The sequence below is a fragment of the Monodelphis domestica genome, chromosome 1 (genome assembly GCF_027887165.1).
Source record: "Monodelphis domestica isolate mMonDom1 chromosome 1, mMonDom1.pri, whole genome shotgun sequence".
Classification (NCBI taxonomy): Eukaryota; Metazoa; Chordata; class Mammalia; order Didelphimorphia; family Didelphidae; genus Monodelphis; species Monodelphis domestica.
Genome location: NC_077227.1, coordinates 251977331 through 251997009, shown reverse-complemented (window position 1 = coordinate 251997009; position 19679 = coordinate 251977331). Strand labels below are relative to the sequence as shown.

General features: G+C 41.2%; 1 protein-coding gene across 1 annotated transcript in view; it reads left to right on the top strand.

Moving 5' to 3' along the window:
* ADCK1 (aarF domain containing kinase 1) overlaps positions 1-19679 on the top strand; it is a 101854-nt gene that overhangs the window by 38298 nt on the left and 43877 nt on the right. The window contains exon 4 of the mRNA XM_007472730.3: positions 524-727. Within this exon, the coding sequence (XP_007472792.2) occupies positions 524-727 (204 nt within the window). The remainder of the gene's footprint in view (positions 1-523; positions 728-19679) is intronic.

Genomic DNA, 19679 nt, shown 5'->3' with positions numbered 1-19679 from the left:
CTAATCTGGGTCTTCCTAGACTCACTATATATGGAGAAACAGAGGGCCAGAGAACTTAAGGCATTTAAATGACCACAATCAGACAGGTAACATGTATTTGAACTTGGATTTGAACCATTGCCCTCTGACACTAGAGCCTGGCACATAGTAGATGCTTAATAAATGCTTGCTGAAGGCGCAGCTAGGTAATCTGCTCAGTGGATAGAGCGTTAGGCCTGAAGATATGGTAGGTCTTGGCTTCAAATCCAGCCTCAGATGTATCCTAGCTGTGTGGGCAAGTCACTTAACCTCAGTTGCGTAGCTCTTACTGCTTTGCCCTGCAACAGATACTTACTATTGATTCTAAGACACGAGGGTAATGGTTTAAAATAAATTTATGTTGATTGACTGGTTTGACTAATTGATCAGATTTTAGAGCTCATTCCTTTGTGGCATCATGGAAAGTATTCAGAGGCAAAAGAAAGCAGAGAGAATGTCACAAACCTTTACTCCATGATCTTGACCCTGTCTCTTTTCTTGGCAGGTGCATCTTCGCTCAGCTGAGCGCCTTCGTAAACTTTGCTTCGCCAACCGAGGCACCTTCATCAAAGTGGGCCAGCACCTGGCATCCCTGGAGTACCTCCTGCCTTCAGAATATACACGTACTTTGAAGGTCCTTCAGAGCCAGGCCCCACAAAGCCCTCTGGAAGACATCGAGCAAGTGATTGAAGAAGACCTTGGAAAAGAGGTACAGATTGGGTGCTTATTAGGGGAATATGGAGTGGTGCTGCTGGTGGGGTTAGTGGGAGAATATAGTGGACCTCTTATAGAAACTGGCTTTCTGAAAAGGGAATACCTCACAAAGAGGAACAGTTTTAGGTGGCACAGTAGTAGGAAGAATTGCTGTATTTGGAGTCAGAAAATAGAAAATGTGCTAGAAAAAGGAAGGAGGGAAAGGAAGGATGAAAGGAGAGAAGGAAGGAAGGAAAAGAGGAAGGAAGAGATTGGCTTTGAATCCTGGTTTTGGCACCTCTTACTAGCTACACAATTCAAACCAAATTGCTTAATTTATTTGCACCTTAACTTCCTCATCTGTAAAATGAGTATAAATATCTCACAGGGCTGTTGGGAAGATCAAATAAGAAAATGGATTCAAAGCCTTTAATAAACCATAAAGCATTGTATAAAAGTGAACTGCAGGTATTGTGTCCTTTGGCCTATTGTCAATCTGAGTGTAGCTTTCTATACTGAGAATGAGGTGTGCAGACTAGGCCAATAAAGATTTCTCCAGTTTTCCAGTACTTCTAGTCAGGGGCCAGTTGGAGGTGATATTTTTTGAGAGGCTCAAAGAAGATCCCCCTCCCCATCCCCAAATTTCTCATCACTCCTATTTGTTACTTGCCTACAATTCTATTAGATATTTAATTCCTTTGTGTCTTAGCCTTTCTTTAAGAATAAGACTGTTGATCTAAGTTTTCCCTCAGGATAGCAAATTTATATAAGTGGTTTACAATAGGCACAGAGCTCCAGGAGGGCCCTTTTTTTCTTCTTCTGCAGCTTTGGAGTTTTTAAAAAAATTTTTATAATAATCATTTTTGTGAGTAATCTTATAAAGTCAAAATCCCAAAACATATACCCAAATAAACAAGTGATAAATCATATGCTTTCATCTGTATTCAGACTCCAACAGTTTTTTCTGAAGGGGGGGATAGCATTCTTTGTCCTAAGTCCCTTAGAATTGTCCCTGATCATTATGTTGGTGAGAGTAGTTAAGTCTATCACAGCTGATCATTCCACAATATTGCTGTTACTTCGTGCAATGTTTTCCTGGTTCTGCTTATTTCGCTCTGCATCAGTCTATGAAGGTCTTTTGCAGCTTGAAAACACACACACACACACACACACACACACACACACACACACACACACACACACAGGACTAAGTTTCTCTAACTCCATGATACTGTCAGAAGCCAGCCTTACTTAGCTTCTCATATTAACACAAAACTGGTTCTGGACTAATGGTCTTTGAAAACAAAGACATCTCTAATTTAGATGGCTTTTTGGCCTGGAAAAACATGAGAACAGTGACTTGTTGATTCTGAAATTTGAGGAACCAGATCCCAAGAGATAAGTTTGATTGGCCTTCTGACCTCCTTGACTCTAAAATATGTTCACACCTAAACTTGGGTATTTTGGGAGAGATAGAGAAGAGGGAAGAAGGCTGGATCTCGGTCAGGAAGATGGGGGTGAGGAACAAGGGGTCACAGGCAGAGGGGAGGGGATTGGCACGGTGCCTGCCCACGAACTGCTCTACCTCCTGCCAAGCCTGTCAGCCTTCTGTTTCTAGCTGAACCAATTTCACCCCCAAATTAAAACTAAATAAATCACTTTAATAACAGTGTAAATCGTGTCACTGTTCACATGTGGCAGCGCAGTAGGGGTGGGTGTGAGGGAGAAGGAAAGAAGATTAACCCTTTCACACTAGTCCCCACTGCTTTATTTCCAGAAGGGTGCCTGGGAGAAACAGGGAGGGAAGGCATTTGAAAACCCAAGATTCCTCTGAACTAAATGTAACTAGTATCTCTGAGCTGTCTGTAAACAGGACTGTTCAGAAAAGAAACCAGGCCTCTCCCCTAGTTGGGCTGTGCTTCCCCAGTTCTCTTCACATAAGGGAATTTGACATTGTAAGAGAACCCTGAAACCAGGCTGTATCTTTAGAGACTTCTTCTCTTCAATGACCCCAATCCCATCCTTTGTCAGGTCTTATCACTGACTCTCTCTGCCCAGGTAGCACTTACAGGCTTCCTGTCTCAGTAGAGAGATTATCTAAAGTCCATCTCAGATTTGGTTGGGGATGGTGGTTCCTTCAGAAGTCCTCAAAGGCTCCCCCTTCCTCTAGTTCTAGGGATTTCAAAACCCCTACCTTCCTTCATTTGAATGATCCCCTTTTCCATGGCTCCCTAAAGATTTTTTTTCTCCTCTACCCTAGGGAGATGGCATTTGTTTCCTGCTGACACACTTTGCCTGGGTGGGTTGGATTGGGTGGTGTTTTCCTAGTCTGTGGGTGGAGGGGAGGTGTTAAGGGGGTGGGGGCTATATGGGAAGCCAGGGTAGTAGGTGAATGTGTAGGAGTGTCAGGGCTGGGGGGGGGGGGGAATAAAGAGGTTTGTGTCTCCACCTTTCTCTTCCCACAGTTTGGCAATCCTGCCTTTCTAGTTTAAGAACACATTTGGAGTTGCTCCCCCTCGCTCTCAAATAATTTCATATGTACATTAATCTGGATGGGGTGGGTATCTCTTTAGCAAAAAAATGATTTGGTGTAATAGGAAGCAATTTTAGTATAATGAAAAACAGGTTCTAGACTGAGAATTAGGGAAACATGGGTTCAGAGCTCCTACTTCAGAAACATAGATAGCTCTGTAACCTAGGGGCAAGGCACTTGACTGCTCCACCTCAGTTTCCTCATCTGTAAAATGAATGAGGTTGGACTCAGTGGCCTTACACCTTTAAAGTTATGAATTAGTTACTGGTCTTAGGGACCATGTTAGCCATATAGAAGAGAGGATTTAATTCTGCTTGAACTCAAAGGTCAGAAATAAGAGCTCATGAGTGGAAGCTATAATGGGGCAGATCCAGATACAAGAAATAAATTAATACCAGAAAAAAATCTCCAGCAGTAAAAACTGTCCAAAAATAGAATAGACTAGATTGGCTCATTAGCTCTTAGATTTAGAACTGGAAGGAACCTTAGAGGACAAAGAGTCTAATTGCCTCATTTTACAGACAAGGAAACAGACCAGTAGAAGTTGAATGATTTGTCCAGGGTTATACAGTAGCATAGGTTGGTTTCTGAACTTAGGTATTCTTGACTTCAAGTCACTGACAACTCCAACTCCAAAGCAGGCAGCAGCATTGGTTTTCTTCCACACCACCCCTCCAATCAGAACTAGGGACTCCTGGGATAGCACAGGAAAGCTTATAATGCCCAGAATTGGAATACCATGCCACTTCCTGTCATGTACCAAGCTATGCCCTATCTTTGCCTCCTTTCCTCCCTTCCTCTTCCTTCTCTCCCTCCTTTTTTTTCTCCTTTCTTCCTCTCTCCCTCTTTACCTTCCCCCTTCCCATATCCCTCCCTTTTCCCCTCCCTCCTTCCTCCCTCTTTTCCCTTCCCTTACTCCTTCCCTACTTTTCCTCCTTCTTCCTCCTTCCCTTATCCCTTCTCTCTTCCCTCTTTCCCTCCTTTTTCTCTTTCCTACCTCTTAGAAAGCAGTGGAATAATGGGCCTTTTAAGAAGGGTTTGGATGACTATCATACTATCATTTTGGAAAAGTTAAACTTAATTTGTTCCCCTTGAGGGCTAGACTAGATGCCCTCTATAAGATTTCCTTCCAAGAATGAGATTCTTTGATTCTATGTTAGTAGGCTACAATATCATGTACATTAAGGAAAGAACTTGAAAGCTGGTTTACATCACTATCCTATTTCTAGAACTAGAGCGCCCCCCCCCCCCAATCTGAAATGGCACGGTTGGGGCAATCTCCTTATTTCAGCTCTCAAACTCTATTCCATGATGTAATTGTACCACAGAGTGAGATGCTGCCTGGATAGAGCCAAACACTGGTCCATTTCCACCTGAGCTCTTTTTATTTGATTTGTATTGGCTTTAGGGCTACTTCATGACTTACCCAGGATTGTTGTGCTTCCTAGGAAAGTCAAGTCACTTCTAGTCCCAAAGACCCAAAATATATTGTAGAGGGGCTTAGGCCTCTCCCTCTAGAGGAATAGAGATTGCAATTTGTTGGATTCAGTGTGATTCCATTTGGTATCGTATCATACTTACTCTTACTACTAGTCCCTTGGCAGCTTAAACACCTAGAGGGGAAGGGGAAGGTTTAGAGAATGGATGTTGCCTCCTAGGATCCTTGAGATCAAGAATTTATAGAGGTTAATTTTGAGTAAGGGAACTAATCTGTTACACACTAGGAATCAAAAAACTTAGGTTCTATATTTGGCTTTACCAGTGTGATTTTGGATAAGCCACATGTCTTTGGACTTCACTTTTTTTCTTCTAGAAAAGAGAAAGTTAGAAAAGAGGAGATTTAAAGCCTCTTCAAGTTTTTACATCCCGAGTCACTCATGTCTTTGTGGCCCCATGGACCATTTAGTCATTCAATCATGTATGATCCCTTGGTCTAATACTGTCCATGGGTTTTTTTGGGCAAAGGGACTAGAGTGGTTTGCTATTTCCTTCTCCAGTAGATTAAAAGGCAAACAGAGGGTTAAGTGAAATTGTCCAACATCATGCATCTTTTAATTGTCTGAGTCTAGATTTGAACTTGGGTCTTCCTGATTCCTAGCTCAGTTCTCTATCCACTGAGCCATCTAGCTTCCTCTAGGTAACATTTTGCCATGCTGTTTAATACTGTAACACATAGTTTAAATTATGTCAAATGCTGGCTTCAACCAAAGAAGCTAGGTGGCTTTGTGGATAAAGAAAACCAGGTCTAGAAACAAGAGATCTCAGGTAAGTAACCTTGGGCAAGTGACTTAACCCTAATTGCCTCGCCCTTAACACTCTTCTCCCTTGGAACTGATACTTAGTATCAATTCTAAGGCAGGAGTAAGGGTTTTAAAAAAAAATGTAATTGTGGAATTAGGAAATATAAAGTAGAACATGTATAATGCTATTTATTATGTGTTCTTCTACTTCAGTATTCAGTCTGCAGGGATTCTTAGGTTCTACTTAGTGGCTTCCAGCTTCTATTTGAGTTTGACACCACCGGTCTTCACAATTTATTCATAAGTAAAGTCTTTGCCTAAAACTATGCAGTTAATAATTAGGGTCAAGAATTAGAACCTAAATCTCCTGACTCTCCTAGTTCCATTGCCTATTCCATTATATCACGAGTAACCGAGTCATGACCAAAATTATTAGAAAAGTATTCTTCAGATAAAACAACCTCAGAAGGAGTGGACTTGTGGATTTCAAACATGTATACAACATGAATAGAGCATGTGCACTTGAAATATTCTTAGGTAATTACACCAGGAAGTTGCTCTTTTTTTGGAGTAATTATAGCCATGAGTCCAAGACGTTTGGCTCAAAAGATACACAGCTTCTTGGGGTCTGAGCATGCACTGACTTCAGCATGGAGTATACTGGTCATCCTTTGGTCCTCCTGGCATAGCTGCTGTGTTGACATTGACCAGTAGATGGTGCTCAAGTTTGAGAGGAGACAGGTGGTGGGGACCTCCCTGGAGGGCTTGACAAAAAATTCTCATCCTGGGGTTAGAATGATATAGCACCCTCTAATGCGAGAGGGTTGGGCCAGGCTAAGGTGCATGAAGATTGAGGCTTCTGGATATTTTTAATCTCCTCCTCATATTCTCTACCTCCTGAAACTGAGGCTAACTTGTTTCTAACACTGAAGAGGGCATTCATGGGACCAAAGCCCAATTTGCTCTCACTTGACTCTGATTGAAAAAATTCCTCCACCTCCTCTTACCTTTGACTACTTGACTCTATTCATGGGGACCTGATGGTATATCTGATCCTCTCACAGTGCATGGCATATCTAGTCACACAAGTCACTTTTAATGATCCTTTTCCTTTACTGTTATATGGCTATATGGCTGTGGATCATGAGATATAGCAATCTTTGAGGAACAAAAATTGTAGGTGACCCAAAGGGTAAATAGAGAGAGGCTTGTAAAGTCAGCCTGTTATCAGTGGTGACCTACAAATAAAAAATGGCTTAAAAAGTATCATCTAGGGGCCATACTGGTGATCCTATGGTACATGTGCTAGAGTGTGCCAGAGGAGGCTGCTCCCTTCCCCCTCTTTACCGCACCAAAGGACATTTCTCACATGAAGACCCACCCCTCTGCCTAGCAGCCCAATGGAAGTGTTTACTCCTTCCCCTCTCTGGGGTAAGGCAGGGGGGCTCACATGGAGTGTGAGGGTTGCAGTTTGGGCACTCAATCTCTAACAGGTCCACCCCACCATCACTGATCCTAGGGGATCATATAATTAGAAAAGTTTGATTAAATAATTTTAAAATAATAAAAAAATTTTTAAAGTTTTTAATTAAAAGAAAATTTTGACTCTGAAAGTAGAAAGGGACAATAAAATAGCTAGAAGGACTAGTAAAGTCAAAGGAAAGGTGACTTTTAAGATAAGGGAAACCTGAGAATAGGGGGAATGAGTGGGAGTGGGGAGATAAACTAATCTGTGGTTATTCCTTGAGCTCAACAATGTATCTCCCACCTCTGTTGTATCTTTTATTTAAAAAAAAATGTTTTTTTGAATGTGATTTGATTGTCCTTAAACTTGTCTCCCTCCTCTTAGGCTCTTTTAAAAAAACCCTTACCTTCTGTCTTGGAATCAATTCTCTATATGTTGGTTCCAAAGTGGAAGAGCAATGAGGGCTAGGCAATGGGGTTCAAGTGACTTGCTCAAATCATACAGCTAGGAAGTGTCTGAGGTCAGATTTGAACCTAGGGTTTCTCTAGGAGGCCTGGCTGTACCTACTAGCTCTCCCCCTCAATCTCTTAATAAAAACTTGTTGGAGTGGAGTGGACCGGACCATTGCCCTTAAACCTATCCACTTTACCTTACCCTTCACTTATTCTCTTTCTGTTCCTGGTACTGCCATCTTTCTAGACTCCCAGAGTTGTAATCTTGATTTCATCTTTGACTCTTTCTTCTTCCTTACCCCATGCATCCAGTTTGCCAAGTCCTATAGTTTCTACTTCTACTCTATATTTTGCATCTGGTCTCTCTTCTCCAGTTCTTTCAATGTAATTGTCCTAGTTAAAGGCCTCATGTCGTCTCACCTAGACTATTATAATAGCATTCTAAATGGGCTTCCTGGCTCCAGTCCATCCCTTCTCTAACCTATCTCTAAGAAGCCTTCCTAATGTTGTGCCAAGATCATGTCACTCCTCTCCTAGAAAAGACTCTTTGACTCTGGATCCAGCAACCCTCTTTTACTATATTGTAGTGTCTCTTGAGTTTTTCTCTTTGTAGCTCCTGCTATCTTGTTTTTCTGACTTCTCCTTATCTATTGAAAATATGTCTTCTCTTCTCCTGATAGGCCTGTCTCACACCCTGTCTTTGAACTTGGCATTGCATTCAGGTTTCCCTTTACTCCCCTTAGAGGCTGTCAGCAGTTCAGCTTCTAGGTGTTTATTGCTGTTGTTAAGAATAGGCACCATTCTAAAGCTGTGGGGGGACTGAGGGCTCTGCTGCTGTCTGTGTTGTACCTTGGGTCCCCAGGAAGGACAAGTGTGGCAGAGGAGTTGTAGGAAGTACTTAGAAAGCACATTGGTCCTTCATGAGTAATAATACTGGGGCATTAATGTAACCTGTAAGAAACCATGCCACCTGCAGAGGATGAGAAAATAACTTTTTCCTCTCCGTAAACAGGAGGGAAAGGGCAGCCTAGGTAGCATAGTGGCTAGAATATGAAGCCCAATGTCAGAAAGACTCATCTTCATGTGTGTTCTAATCTAGCCTTAGACGCTTAATTAGTTGTGTGTGATCCTGGAGTATAACTAGTTTGCATAGTAGTTAGAGCCTTGGGCTTGGAAACAGGAAGACTCATCTTCATGAGTTTAGATCTGAACTCAGACATTTTGCTAGCAATATGACCCTGGGCAAGTCACTTAATTCTGTTTGCCTCAGTTTCCTCATATGAAAAATGAATTGAAGAAGGATATGGCAAACCAATCCAGTATCTGCCAGGAAAACTCCAAATGAGGGCATGAAGAGTCAGACACAATTAAAACAACTGAACCATAACAATAAATCAGGAGGGAATGGATGCTGTATTTCCCCTACAATAGAACTGAGAGCTAGGATCCTATTCTGAGAGGCAGGGAAAAAAGTTTTCTGGGGAAGAGGGTAGGAAAGAATTCAAAGAAAGTGAAGTCTAATCCCCCCAGGGTGGGATGGTAATAGATGAAAATTCATAGATAAAATTCATTTTGTCCTAGAGGTAGGAAAGACCTCAGAGGTCTTCTAAGCCATAGGTGTCAAATGAAGCTGGTAGGCCCCATGTAGCCCACAACATTTCCGTGTGTGTGTGTGTCCCGAACCAGATTAAAATGTAATTGGATCTGAACACAACTGAAGCACACTTCTGAATGAAAATTGACTGGTTTTTAAACTTTATTTTTCTCCTTTCTTATTTGCGTTTTCTTTCACAACATGGCTAATATGGAAATGTTTTGCATGATTGCACATATTTAACCTTCACCAAATTGATTTAATTTTTTAAAAGGCAAAAATTGTTTTGCATATAATTGAGAAAAAATATTAAAATTCAGATAAAATGTAATTGGGAAATATTTAAGATAATAAGAAAACACAGATAATATTACATTTTAGAACTAAGTCAACATGTGGCCTGCAGGATCCTTATGTATGGTTTAGTGGCCCCCATTTCTATTTGAATTTGATGTCACTGATCTAGTCCATTACCCTCTATATCAAGGGTTCTTAAGACCTGAGGTCTGTCAATTTGTTTTTAAAATATTTTGATAAATGTATTTCAGTATAATTGGTTTCCTTTGTATGTATTTCTTCATTTAAAAACATAATTCTGAGAAGAGGTCCCTAGGCTTTTACTAGACTGCCAGAGGACTCCATGACATAAAAAATTTCAGAACCTTTACAGTAGCCCCAACAAATGGTCAGTTAGCTTCAGATTGAGCATCTCCAGTAATGAAGAAACTCACTATCTCTATGGACACCTCCACTGATGGGGAATTTAATATCCCATTTCTCTCACTGATGAATTCAATCAACATAAAGCTCTTCACTCTTGGAGTTTTCCCTTAACATGAGCCAAAATATGCCTTGCTGAAACTTCATTGGTCCTAATTCTGTTTGCTAGAGCTTCTGTTGTTGTTATTCAGTTATTTCAGTTGCCTCTGATTCTTCATGACCCCATTTGAGTTTTTTTAGGCAAAGATACTGGAATTACTTCCCGTTTCCTTCTCCAGCTCATTTTACATATGAGAAACTGAGGCAAAAACAAGGTTAAGTGACTTGCCCCCCAGGGTCACAGCTAATAAGTCTAAGGCCAGATTTGAACTCAAGAAGCTGAGTCTTTCTCATTCCAAGTCCATCACTCTTATCTATTGTGTCACCTCTCTGGAGCTACCAATATAAAATTAAGTCTAGTCCCTTTCTTTTAGCTAGCCAATCAGATACTGTAAATTTGCCTTTGAAGTCTTCCATCTATCTATCTAAATATCTCTATTACCTATAGCCTCCAATCCATTCCTCAGATGATAATGATTTTGAATCCCTTTCACCATCCTGGTTGGCCCCTCTCTGGCCAAGCTTTTCAATTATAGAGACCATTGTGGAACAGAACTAGAACTAGGCCCTCCTTTTGTCTGAATATGATAATTATAACTATTATTTGAGATTATGTTATATTAACACTATAGTTTTATATGTAATTATATTAACACTATAACAATATAATTATATATAATGCATATTATATAGATATAAAATTATATTAACACTATAAAATAACTAGAGATTCAATTTGCTTTTCTTGGATGTCACATCACCTTATTGACTCATTTTCCAATACAGCAGCAAGCATTTAGTAAGGCCCTGCTCTATGGAAGGCATTATTCTAGGTGCTAGGGATACAAAGGCAAAATGGAAACTAGTCCCTGCCTTCAAGGGGCTTATAGTTCCCCATTGCCTTCTTCCTCTACTCCTTTAAAATGAAAATCTTTCATGCCTCAGAGCTTTGTTTTCAATGCCAGAATTTTGCTATCTTGCTAATAACAATAGCTGATATTTCTTTGTATCCTCATGAGCTATCTAGCTATCTTGGTGCATGACACATTATGGGCATTAATAAATGTTTGTTGACTGATCAACAATTTCTTTTCATAGATTCCCATTTGAGCCTCACAATAGATTCCGTGAGAATAGACATTGTAATTATGCCTATTTTACAGATGAGGAAATTAAGACTCAGATGAAGTAACTTGCCTAGGGTCACACAGCTAGTGAGTATCTGAGGCAGGTCTCAAAGTAGATCTTCATGATCCCAGGCTATAGCTGTTTACACTCTTGCCAGCCTGCTGGGGAAACTGATAGGGCTCCTCACCTTTTGTTCACCACCACCCCCAATTTGATCACTTCCTTATTTACTATGCCCAAACTATTCCAGTGTACCCCATCATGATGGCTTTGCTTGTCAGTCTTTACATGCTGTTTTGTAAGGCACAGATGCCTCTTCAGAAAGAAGGCCTGTCCCTTGAAATCTCTTCTCTGTACCCATGCCCCTCTCCCTCCTGGCTCCCTCCCTTCATGCCTTCTCCAGTGTAGTCAGAAGGAGCTGGGCTGCTGATTGTCAAGTGGTAGAAACAGAATAGAGAGGATAAAGAACTGATGGGAGTGAGGATGGGGGAGGGAGAGACAAGCGACTTCTTTTTCTCTTCCTGCTTCCCCAGCAGCTATCAATAAAAAATACATTTATATTAAAAACATAATGAGGAATAAAAAAAAACATTTTGCCCCCAATAACACAGGACATCAAAAGGAGATTTTTATCAATTATGAGAAAGATTTTGGCCATAAAAAGGTAATTTAAAGAGTCGGAGATGGATGGCAAGAAGCATTAATGTCAGCCAAAACAAATGGGCTTGCATTAGTCAATGAGGAGTGGTAGAGATGCTGTCTGGGGCTCTTTCATAGCTCCTCAGCAGTTCTGGCCTCCAAGAGTGCTTCTTGCTTTGAATACTCTCTTACTCTCTTTTCAATCAACCATTGAACATTTACTAAGTGGCTACTATGTGCCAGGGACTGAGAATAGGCACTGGAGAAACAGACAATAATGAAGCAATCCCTTCGTTCTTGGTAACCCCATTTGGGGTTTTCTTACAAAGATACTAGGTGTTTTGTCATTTCCTTCTCTGGCTCATTTGCAGATGAGGAAATGAAGGCAAACAGAATTAAGTGACTTGTCCAGAGTCACTGGGCTATTATCTGAGTCTGAATTTGATCTCTGGTCTTCATGACTCTGGCATTGCTCCATCTAGTTGAGCATCCCAGTGGTACTACCTGCATACATCTGTTTTTTTCTCCTCCTTTATCTTTGCTTATTCTGATTGTTCATGAGAAGGTGAGCTCATTCAGAAAAGAAAAATGGCAAATGTTGGATAAGGATGACCTGAGGATAGGATTTCAAACTCAGGGCTTTCTGACTCCCAGACTGACATAAATCTCTGGCCTTGTGGGAGATTTTTCGTAGTTTCAGAAGCTCTGTAAACATTTGGTGTTCTCTCTCCTGTAGAAACTCATCCCACCATGCAAATTGCCCCAGGACCTCCTTCTCTGGCCATCATCATTGTGCCCAGGCACCACAGGAGTCCAGAGCTTTAAGAGTATTTGATTTATGTTAACTGCAAAGAAAATAATGTTTAATCTGTAAAGTGCTAATCTATTTTTTATGTTGATTATGAATAGTCCAGCTGTGCCTACTTTCCTATTCATAAAATTGCAAGAACAAGCCCATTTTACAGGCAGGATGGCTTAGTGATTTATATGTTGGCAGATTGTGCTAGAAAGAGGGTAAATCAGCCATCTTACATACATTGTTGCTGAAATAGAACCTAAAGCAAGAGAGACACACTGGCAGAGACTGGAAGTGGACTTGGGGGCAAAGAAAAAGGTCAAGGACTGACTTGAAAATAGGCCAGTTTGGAGATGGGGGCTGGGAAGAAAAATTGGAAAGATTTGATGGTGGAAAGGAAAAATCACTAGAAAAGACCTTAGAAAAATATTATATTTTCCTGTTTATTGTAGCAGTGACCAAGGAAGAAATCTAGAAAGGATACAGATGAAAACAATGGGGTAATGAAGAATTATATTGAACTCAGAGACAGGAAGTCTTGAATCCTGTCTTAAGACACTAGATATTGAATCCTGTCTTAAGACACTAGATATATGACTTTGGACAAGACCCTTAATCTCTGAGTTGTTACTGTTGTAATTGTTGAATGAGAAAAGAGATAATACCCCTTTCCTAAATATGTCCTTTTCAAAGCAATTTTATATATGAGTTTTTTCTTTGGATCTTTTGGGGAGTGGGTGAGAAGAAGCATTTTGGTGCACTGATTTCCTCTTTATGTTTTTTAAAAAACCTTTACCTTTTGTCTTAGAACCAATAAATGGTATTGGTTCTAAGGCAGAAGAGCTATAAGTAGGCAATGTCTGAGACCAAATTTGAACCCAGGGCATTCCATCTCTAGGCCTAGCTCTCAATCTTTGTACCTCCAATCTGCCTCCACTCTTTATGTTGGCTAAGTTGAGAGTGGTGGTAGTTGAAAGATCTTCTATTAGCCCTAGGGAAATGGTATTTAGGACCCTGATGGTAGCCCTGCCAATGGCTGACTCAGCCATCAACACTGCCTAGTAGGCTTCACATCTTTTTTTCTCTGACTCTCCAAGCTTGACAACTTTTGGAAGCAAGTCGGGGAGAGGTGGGTGAAAAGAGAGACCAGGACCCTAGGACTCCTTGTTCATACACTAAAGAAAATTAGGGGGCATATAATAAATTATTTCAAGAATTTAATGGATTGTCATGGTATGGAAGAGGGATTATATAATTTTGCTTGACCTTAGAAGGTAGAACCAAGAGCAATGGGTAGAACCTGAAGAAAGGCACCTTTGGGTTTGCTCTAAGGAAATATTTCCTAGCTGTCCATGGGCAACCTTATTATAGGCTAATGAGTTCCCCATACCTGGGAACTTTCAACTGAATGATAGCACTATGATCACTTATTTAGAATAGTTAGGAGGACTTCCTCTTCAGGTCTGAGTTGGAATGGATGCCCTCCAAAGTCTGTTCCAACTCTAGAATTGGATTTTGTGAGACTTAGTTTCCTCCTACCTGCCTTCTCCCTTCTCTCCTCTCTTCCCTTCCTTTCCCACTTTGGTCTCTTGCTGTTTTCTTCCCTTATGCCATTTTCTTCCTGTATCCAATTAAGGGTATAGTTTTTATCTTCCTACAGTTTTTCTCTACCACACCTCCCTGTCCCCCCCACAGTTGCCTGTTGTCAGTTGGCACCTATTGCTTTGAACCTGTTCCAGGGGATGCTGAGTTCCCCTTCCCAGAATTTGTTACATGGGGAAGCTGGCAAAGAATCCCTGGAGTTAAGTGGGTGTATCAGCTCTATGGAAATACTATGATAATAATTATTAATAAAAAGTAGATAAATACTTAGGGTTGATGACCAGTTTTTGGAGGCTATCAGTTAGACCTGTCATTCATTAGTGGCCAAATGGGGGAGAAGGGGGAATCCAATCAGATCTCCCCAGCTTAACCAAGCCCTTTTGTAAATTGTAGGCTGCGGGAGTTGACATTTGATAAATTATTCTTCATAAAACACCATTGGCTGTCATAAATCTAATCTTTCAACTTTTCCCATCTTAATAACTCCAGCAGCTATAATGGGTGACATTTTTGCTTCTGCACTGGTAATATAAATGTCTTGGGTAGGGAGATGAGGGAAACTGGACAAAGAAGCCAGAAGACTGGACCCAGGGTTCCCTTAGTTAATAAGACCTCTGCCTATCTCCCAGCTTATCCCCCAGTTTTTCAGCTCCTTTTTCTGTATTTTCTTTCCTCCTTAGAATGTAAACTCCTTGAGGGCAAGTCTAACTTTCTTTCTGTTTGAATTTATATATCCAGCACTTAGCACTGTACCTAGCACTTAGTAAGGGCTCAATAAAACTGGATCATAGGGCAGCTAGATGGCTCAGTCGATAGAGTCAGGTCTGGAGATGGAAAGGTCCTTGGTTCATATGTGGCCTCACACACTTCCTAGCTGAGTAACTCTGGGCCAGTCACTTAACCCCCATTGCCTAGCCATTACTGCTTTCTGCCAATACAGAAGGTTAAAAAAAAAAAGAAAATAATATGTAAATTGGGAAAAGGGGTAGTAATATGGGCTTGGGCACCTGGTTTCAGCACTCTTCCCATTCTTCTATGCTATGAGTATAGATTTCCAAACTCTGGAGTCTTCCCTCCCTCAATAGAGTGCTCATGCTTGGTGGACTGGTCATTTAGCATGTCATGTGGGGGCCCACTCTGAAAGCTTTTTGATTGTTTCCCCACTTATCTTCTGGGCCTGTCATTCTTTTATGGGAAGGAATGAGATTGGTCTGACATGCCTTGCCCTTCACGGAACCAGGTTGGTGATTACCCAGGACCCCATCTTCTTGAGGCTTTTGGCAAATCAGAGGTTTGGCATTTGTTCCAAACTCCCACCAGTAATCTAGTTGAGGCTGCTAGTCTGTAATTTGGGGGGGTCAGTCCTTAGAATAGTCAGGATCCATGTTTTCCTTTTCCCAGCCTTCAGACCCTTCACCCCTCCCTCCGGAGTTCTCAGAAATAGTAGCTAATTGACCTGTAATAACATCAACCTATTCAGTACACTAGGGATAATATGAGCTCTTTGATAGAACTGAATACATTTATTATTGTTTATTATAAAAAGTTGCTCTGAGGAGAGGGAACTAGAGGTATCTTATCCCCCAGTATTGAGGCAGTACCCCTGGATTTGGCTACTGGTATAAAAGATTTGGATTTTTTTTAGGGTCAGGAAGAAACATCTAGAGCTCCCTTCTCCCTTCCTCATTCAGTATGCAAAATGTATTCCTATTCCTCCATATTCCCTTCAGTTTATCTTCCCAATCCAACAAATGTTTATTATTCACACACTCAAAAAGACTCATGATCTCATAGATATGTAGGTATCCCCTCCATGTCAGTCATTTTTTTCAGCAATGTTCAACTCTTTGTAACCTTGTTTTGGGAATTTCTTGGCAAAGATACTGGAATGGTTTGCTGTTTCCTTCTCCAGCTCATTTTACAGCTGAGGAAACTGAGGCAAACAGGGGTGGAGTGGCTTACCCAGGGTCACACAGCTCGGAAGTGTCGTAAGATCAGATCGGAACCCAGGACCTCCCATCTCTGGGCCTAGTTCTCTATCCACTGGGCCATATAGCTGCCCTGATCTGATAATAGATTTTATATCACAAGGTAGTTTTTGAGGGAAGGCCCTAGCAGTGATGGTATCGGGTAGTGGGGCATCAGGAAAGGTTTTTTTCACACAGAAGATGGTGCCTGAGCTACAACTCAAAGGAAGAGAAGGAGCCCCATGAATCCAGAGTGAGGAGGAGAGAAGGGACATCCTGAAGTGAGAGAAGCTACCCAAACAAGCCTTCTCCTACTGCACAGTTTTTTCTGGGGCTCACCCCTATCTGTGATCCTAAATACAGCCACAGAGTCCACCTAAGGGTCCAGTAGGTGTATGTATGTAGGAGTGTCAGGGTTCATCACTTCCATCTGAGGCAGAAAGGAAGGTGGCACTTTTCCCCACAAAATTCTAAGGGATGATGACTGGCATCTATCCAACAAGAGGGGGATGGGGAGTGCCAGGTAGTGGGCCAGCTTGTGGCATTGCCAGCCAGATGTTTGTTTGTTGGTGCCATAGTGACCTGCCTGGTATGTTTCTGGGGCTGTTGGGAAACTGCTACTGTCTTCAGCAAACAGTTTACTCAGCCCCTGAGTGGTAACCATTTGTGCTCAGCAGGTGAAACTCATCTCTGCCTCTGGTTAACAGATCACTTTTGTCAGCTTTAGCCAAACTGCCCATGGGGTTTATGTCAGGTGCATTATGGGTGCCTCCCCCCACCATTGCTCTCTGACAGGTGGGAGGAAAGAGAGGCCCAATTGGTAAGAATAGAGAACAAGAGACCTTCCCCAACCCCCCAGTTATCCATCTCACATGTTGTTTTCCTGAAAAGGCCCCCAATCAGAGTCTCTTAACTCTTTTATTTTTTGTCACGAACCCTTTTTGGCAGTTTGGTAAAGCCTAGGCACTCCTCAGAATAATAATTCTTTCTTTTTTTTCTTAAACCCTTACCTTCTGTCTTAGAATCATTCTTAAATATCACTTCTAAGGCAGAAGAGAGGTAAGGGCTAAGCAATTGGGATTTAAGTGACTTTGCTCGAGGGTACACAGCTAGAAAGTGTCTGAGATCAGATTTGAACCTAGGTCCTCCTGTCTATTGAGCCTCTAGTTACTCCCCCTCCTTAATTTTTATCAAGAGAAAATGTAAAGGGGGATGTGTCTTCAGTATTTGAAGGGTTGTTGATCTGGGCTAGGAAGGCCCTCAAAAGCCAATCTAGTTCAAACTCTTATTTTACAGATGAAGAAACTGAGGCCCATGGAGGTTGAATGACTTGATCAAGGTTCCATAGAACCATCAGAAACTAGAGTTGAACCTACAGCCAGTATTCTTCCCACCCTTCGTTGATGAAAAGAAGAGCAATTAAACTTGTTCTTCTTGGCTAGCCATTGGAAGCTATGAGGGTACAGATTATTGGCTCAATAAGAGAAAAATTTTCCTTATAATTTGAACTGTGCCTAAGTGGGAAGGGTTGTCTCATGAAGTAGTGGATTCTCCCGATCATTGATTTCTTTCATCAGAAACTGAAACCGCAATTGATTATATAGAGGAAGAGATTAATGTTTCCAGTAAGGGTTTGTCTAGATAACCCCTGAATCTCCTCTAAAGCATTTGGATGTTTGTTCATATTGATTGTTAACAATTCAGTTGTGTCTAATTCTTTGTGACTCTATTTGGGGTTTTCTTGGCAGAAATACTGGAGTGGTTTGCCATTTCCTTCTCTAGCCATTCTACAGATGAGAAAAACTGAGGCAAACAAAGTTAAGAGACTTGCCTAGGGCCACACACAACTAAGTATCTGAGGACAGATTTAGCCAATCTAGCCTACTCTATCCACTGAGCCATCTAGGTGCCTCATACTTGTTTAGATGCCAGTAGAGAAACCTATACTTTTAGACTTAGAAAATTTAAAGGAATAGCCCCTGGAGCTTAATTATGGAGCATTAGAGGAATTTATATGGTCAGTCATTTAATAAACTAGCACTTGTTTATCTGTTAAATCGTTACATTCTGTTTTAGCCAATTGGGATTAAGTGGCTTATTCAGGGTCACACAGCTAGGAAGTGTCCCAGGTCTTCCCAATGCCAGGCCTTATGTGTTATCCACAAAGCCAACCTAACAATCCATCAGCAAGCATTTATTAAGCGCCCATTAAATGCCAGATTCTGAGGATCCAATAAAAGATCAAAATGGCCCTTTGAGTCAAGGAGCTCATGGACATTTCTAATGTCCAGCTTTCTGGAGATTCTTTGAACTATGACACTGAAATGAAAGGTTACATAAGCTTTAGGGTACCCTGTCTCCAGTCTGTGCTTGTTTTTGGTAAGCTAGCTAAAACCTCTGGCAAGTCTCAGAGAAATAAAACATTTATTTTTTAATCTTTGGTGGGGATTTTTTTTTCTATTTTTATAAAAACTGTAGGAGAGAGAGAGGCAAAGGATGAAGAGAAGCTTTTTTTCTATTGTTTTTCTTTTTACAGGCAGGGATATCAATAAATTTGAATCATGGAACAACAGTAATTAAAAAAAAACTAGTCATTTTAAAATGCATTTGTTTTTACTTAATTGATTTTGCCAACAGGATGGAAAGTGGAAGGATGAGGGTGGGGAAAGAAAGACAGGACCCTAAGAAATCAAGACAGGTCTCTGGTGAATAACTAAGGGCACCCAGGTCAGAGGCCAGATTGAGTCTAATTGTTGTAAATATTACATTTTGTTTCTTCTAACAACTGCTGTTGAAAGGACTTGGGGAGGTGAATTGGAAGATTGGGGGATGCATTTGTTATTAGCTGTACTAGGGGGGAGGGAGAAATCCACTTTAAGGACAGGGCCTCTTGTTTTTTCTTTGCTGTCCATCAGCATAAAGCATTTCCGATGAATACCTTGCATCAAGGTTCCATTTGGAGACATTTTATTCATATTTAATTATAGACTGTCGTGCCATTCTTTAATTACCTTTTTATAAAGCCAGCTAGGAACATGTGCTGGCAATAAATTATTGTGTGTGTGTGTGTGTGTGTGTGTGTGTGTGTGTGTGTGTGTGTGTGTGTGTTATGACTTCCTGAAAATCAAGGGCTGTTACTTATAAGAGGTGGGCAGTGTAGAAAGAGTAGACACAAGCCAGTAAGAAGACCCTCAAAGGACTTAGATTTGCTATTCTTCCTCTCCCTTTGCTACTACCACTGACTCATTTTAGGGATCTGGTGCTAATTCCCATAACTGGCTTGCTGGAGATGCTGAGGAAGGGAGAAAGGGTGCCCTGGCCCCTTCCCCACTCCTTCCTGTGTGAAGTAGAATCAGTGGTGAACCACGTAATTAGGGGTAGGAAATTCCTACTAGGTAATGATTTTAAGTTATTAGAAGGAAGAAGATTATAGAAGTAAGAGCAATGGGATACAGTGAAATTAGCTATGGAAGTCTGTGGAGCTGTTTTTTATTCCCATATCTGCTGGGTTTTTAAACCCTTACCTTCTGTCTTGGAGTCAGAAGAGTGGTAAGGGCTAGGCAATGGGGGTCAAGTGACTTGCCCAGGGTCACATAGCTGGGAAGTGTCTGAGGCCAGATTTGAACCCAGGATCTCCTATCTCTAGGCCTGGCTCTCAATCCACTGAGCTACCCAGCTTGCCCCCTGATTAATATACTATTCATGTGACCTTGAGCCAGTCATTAAAAAAACC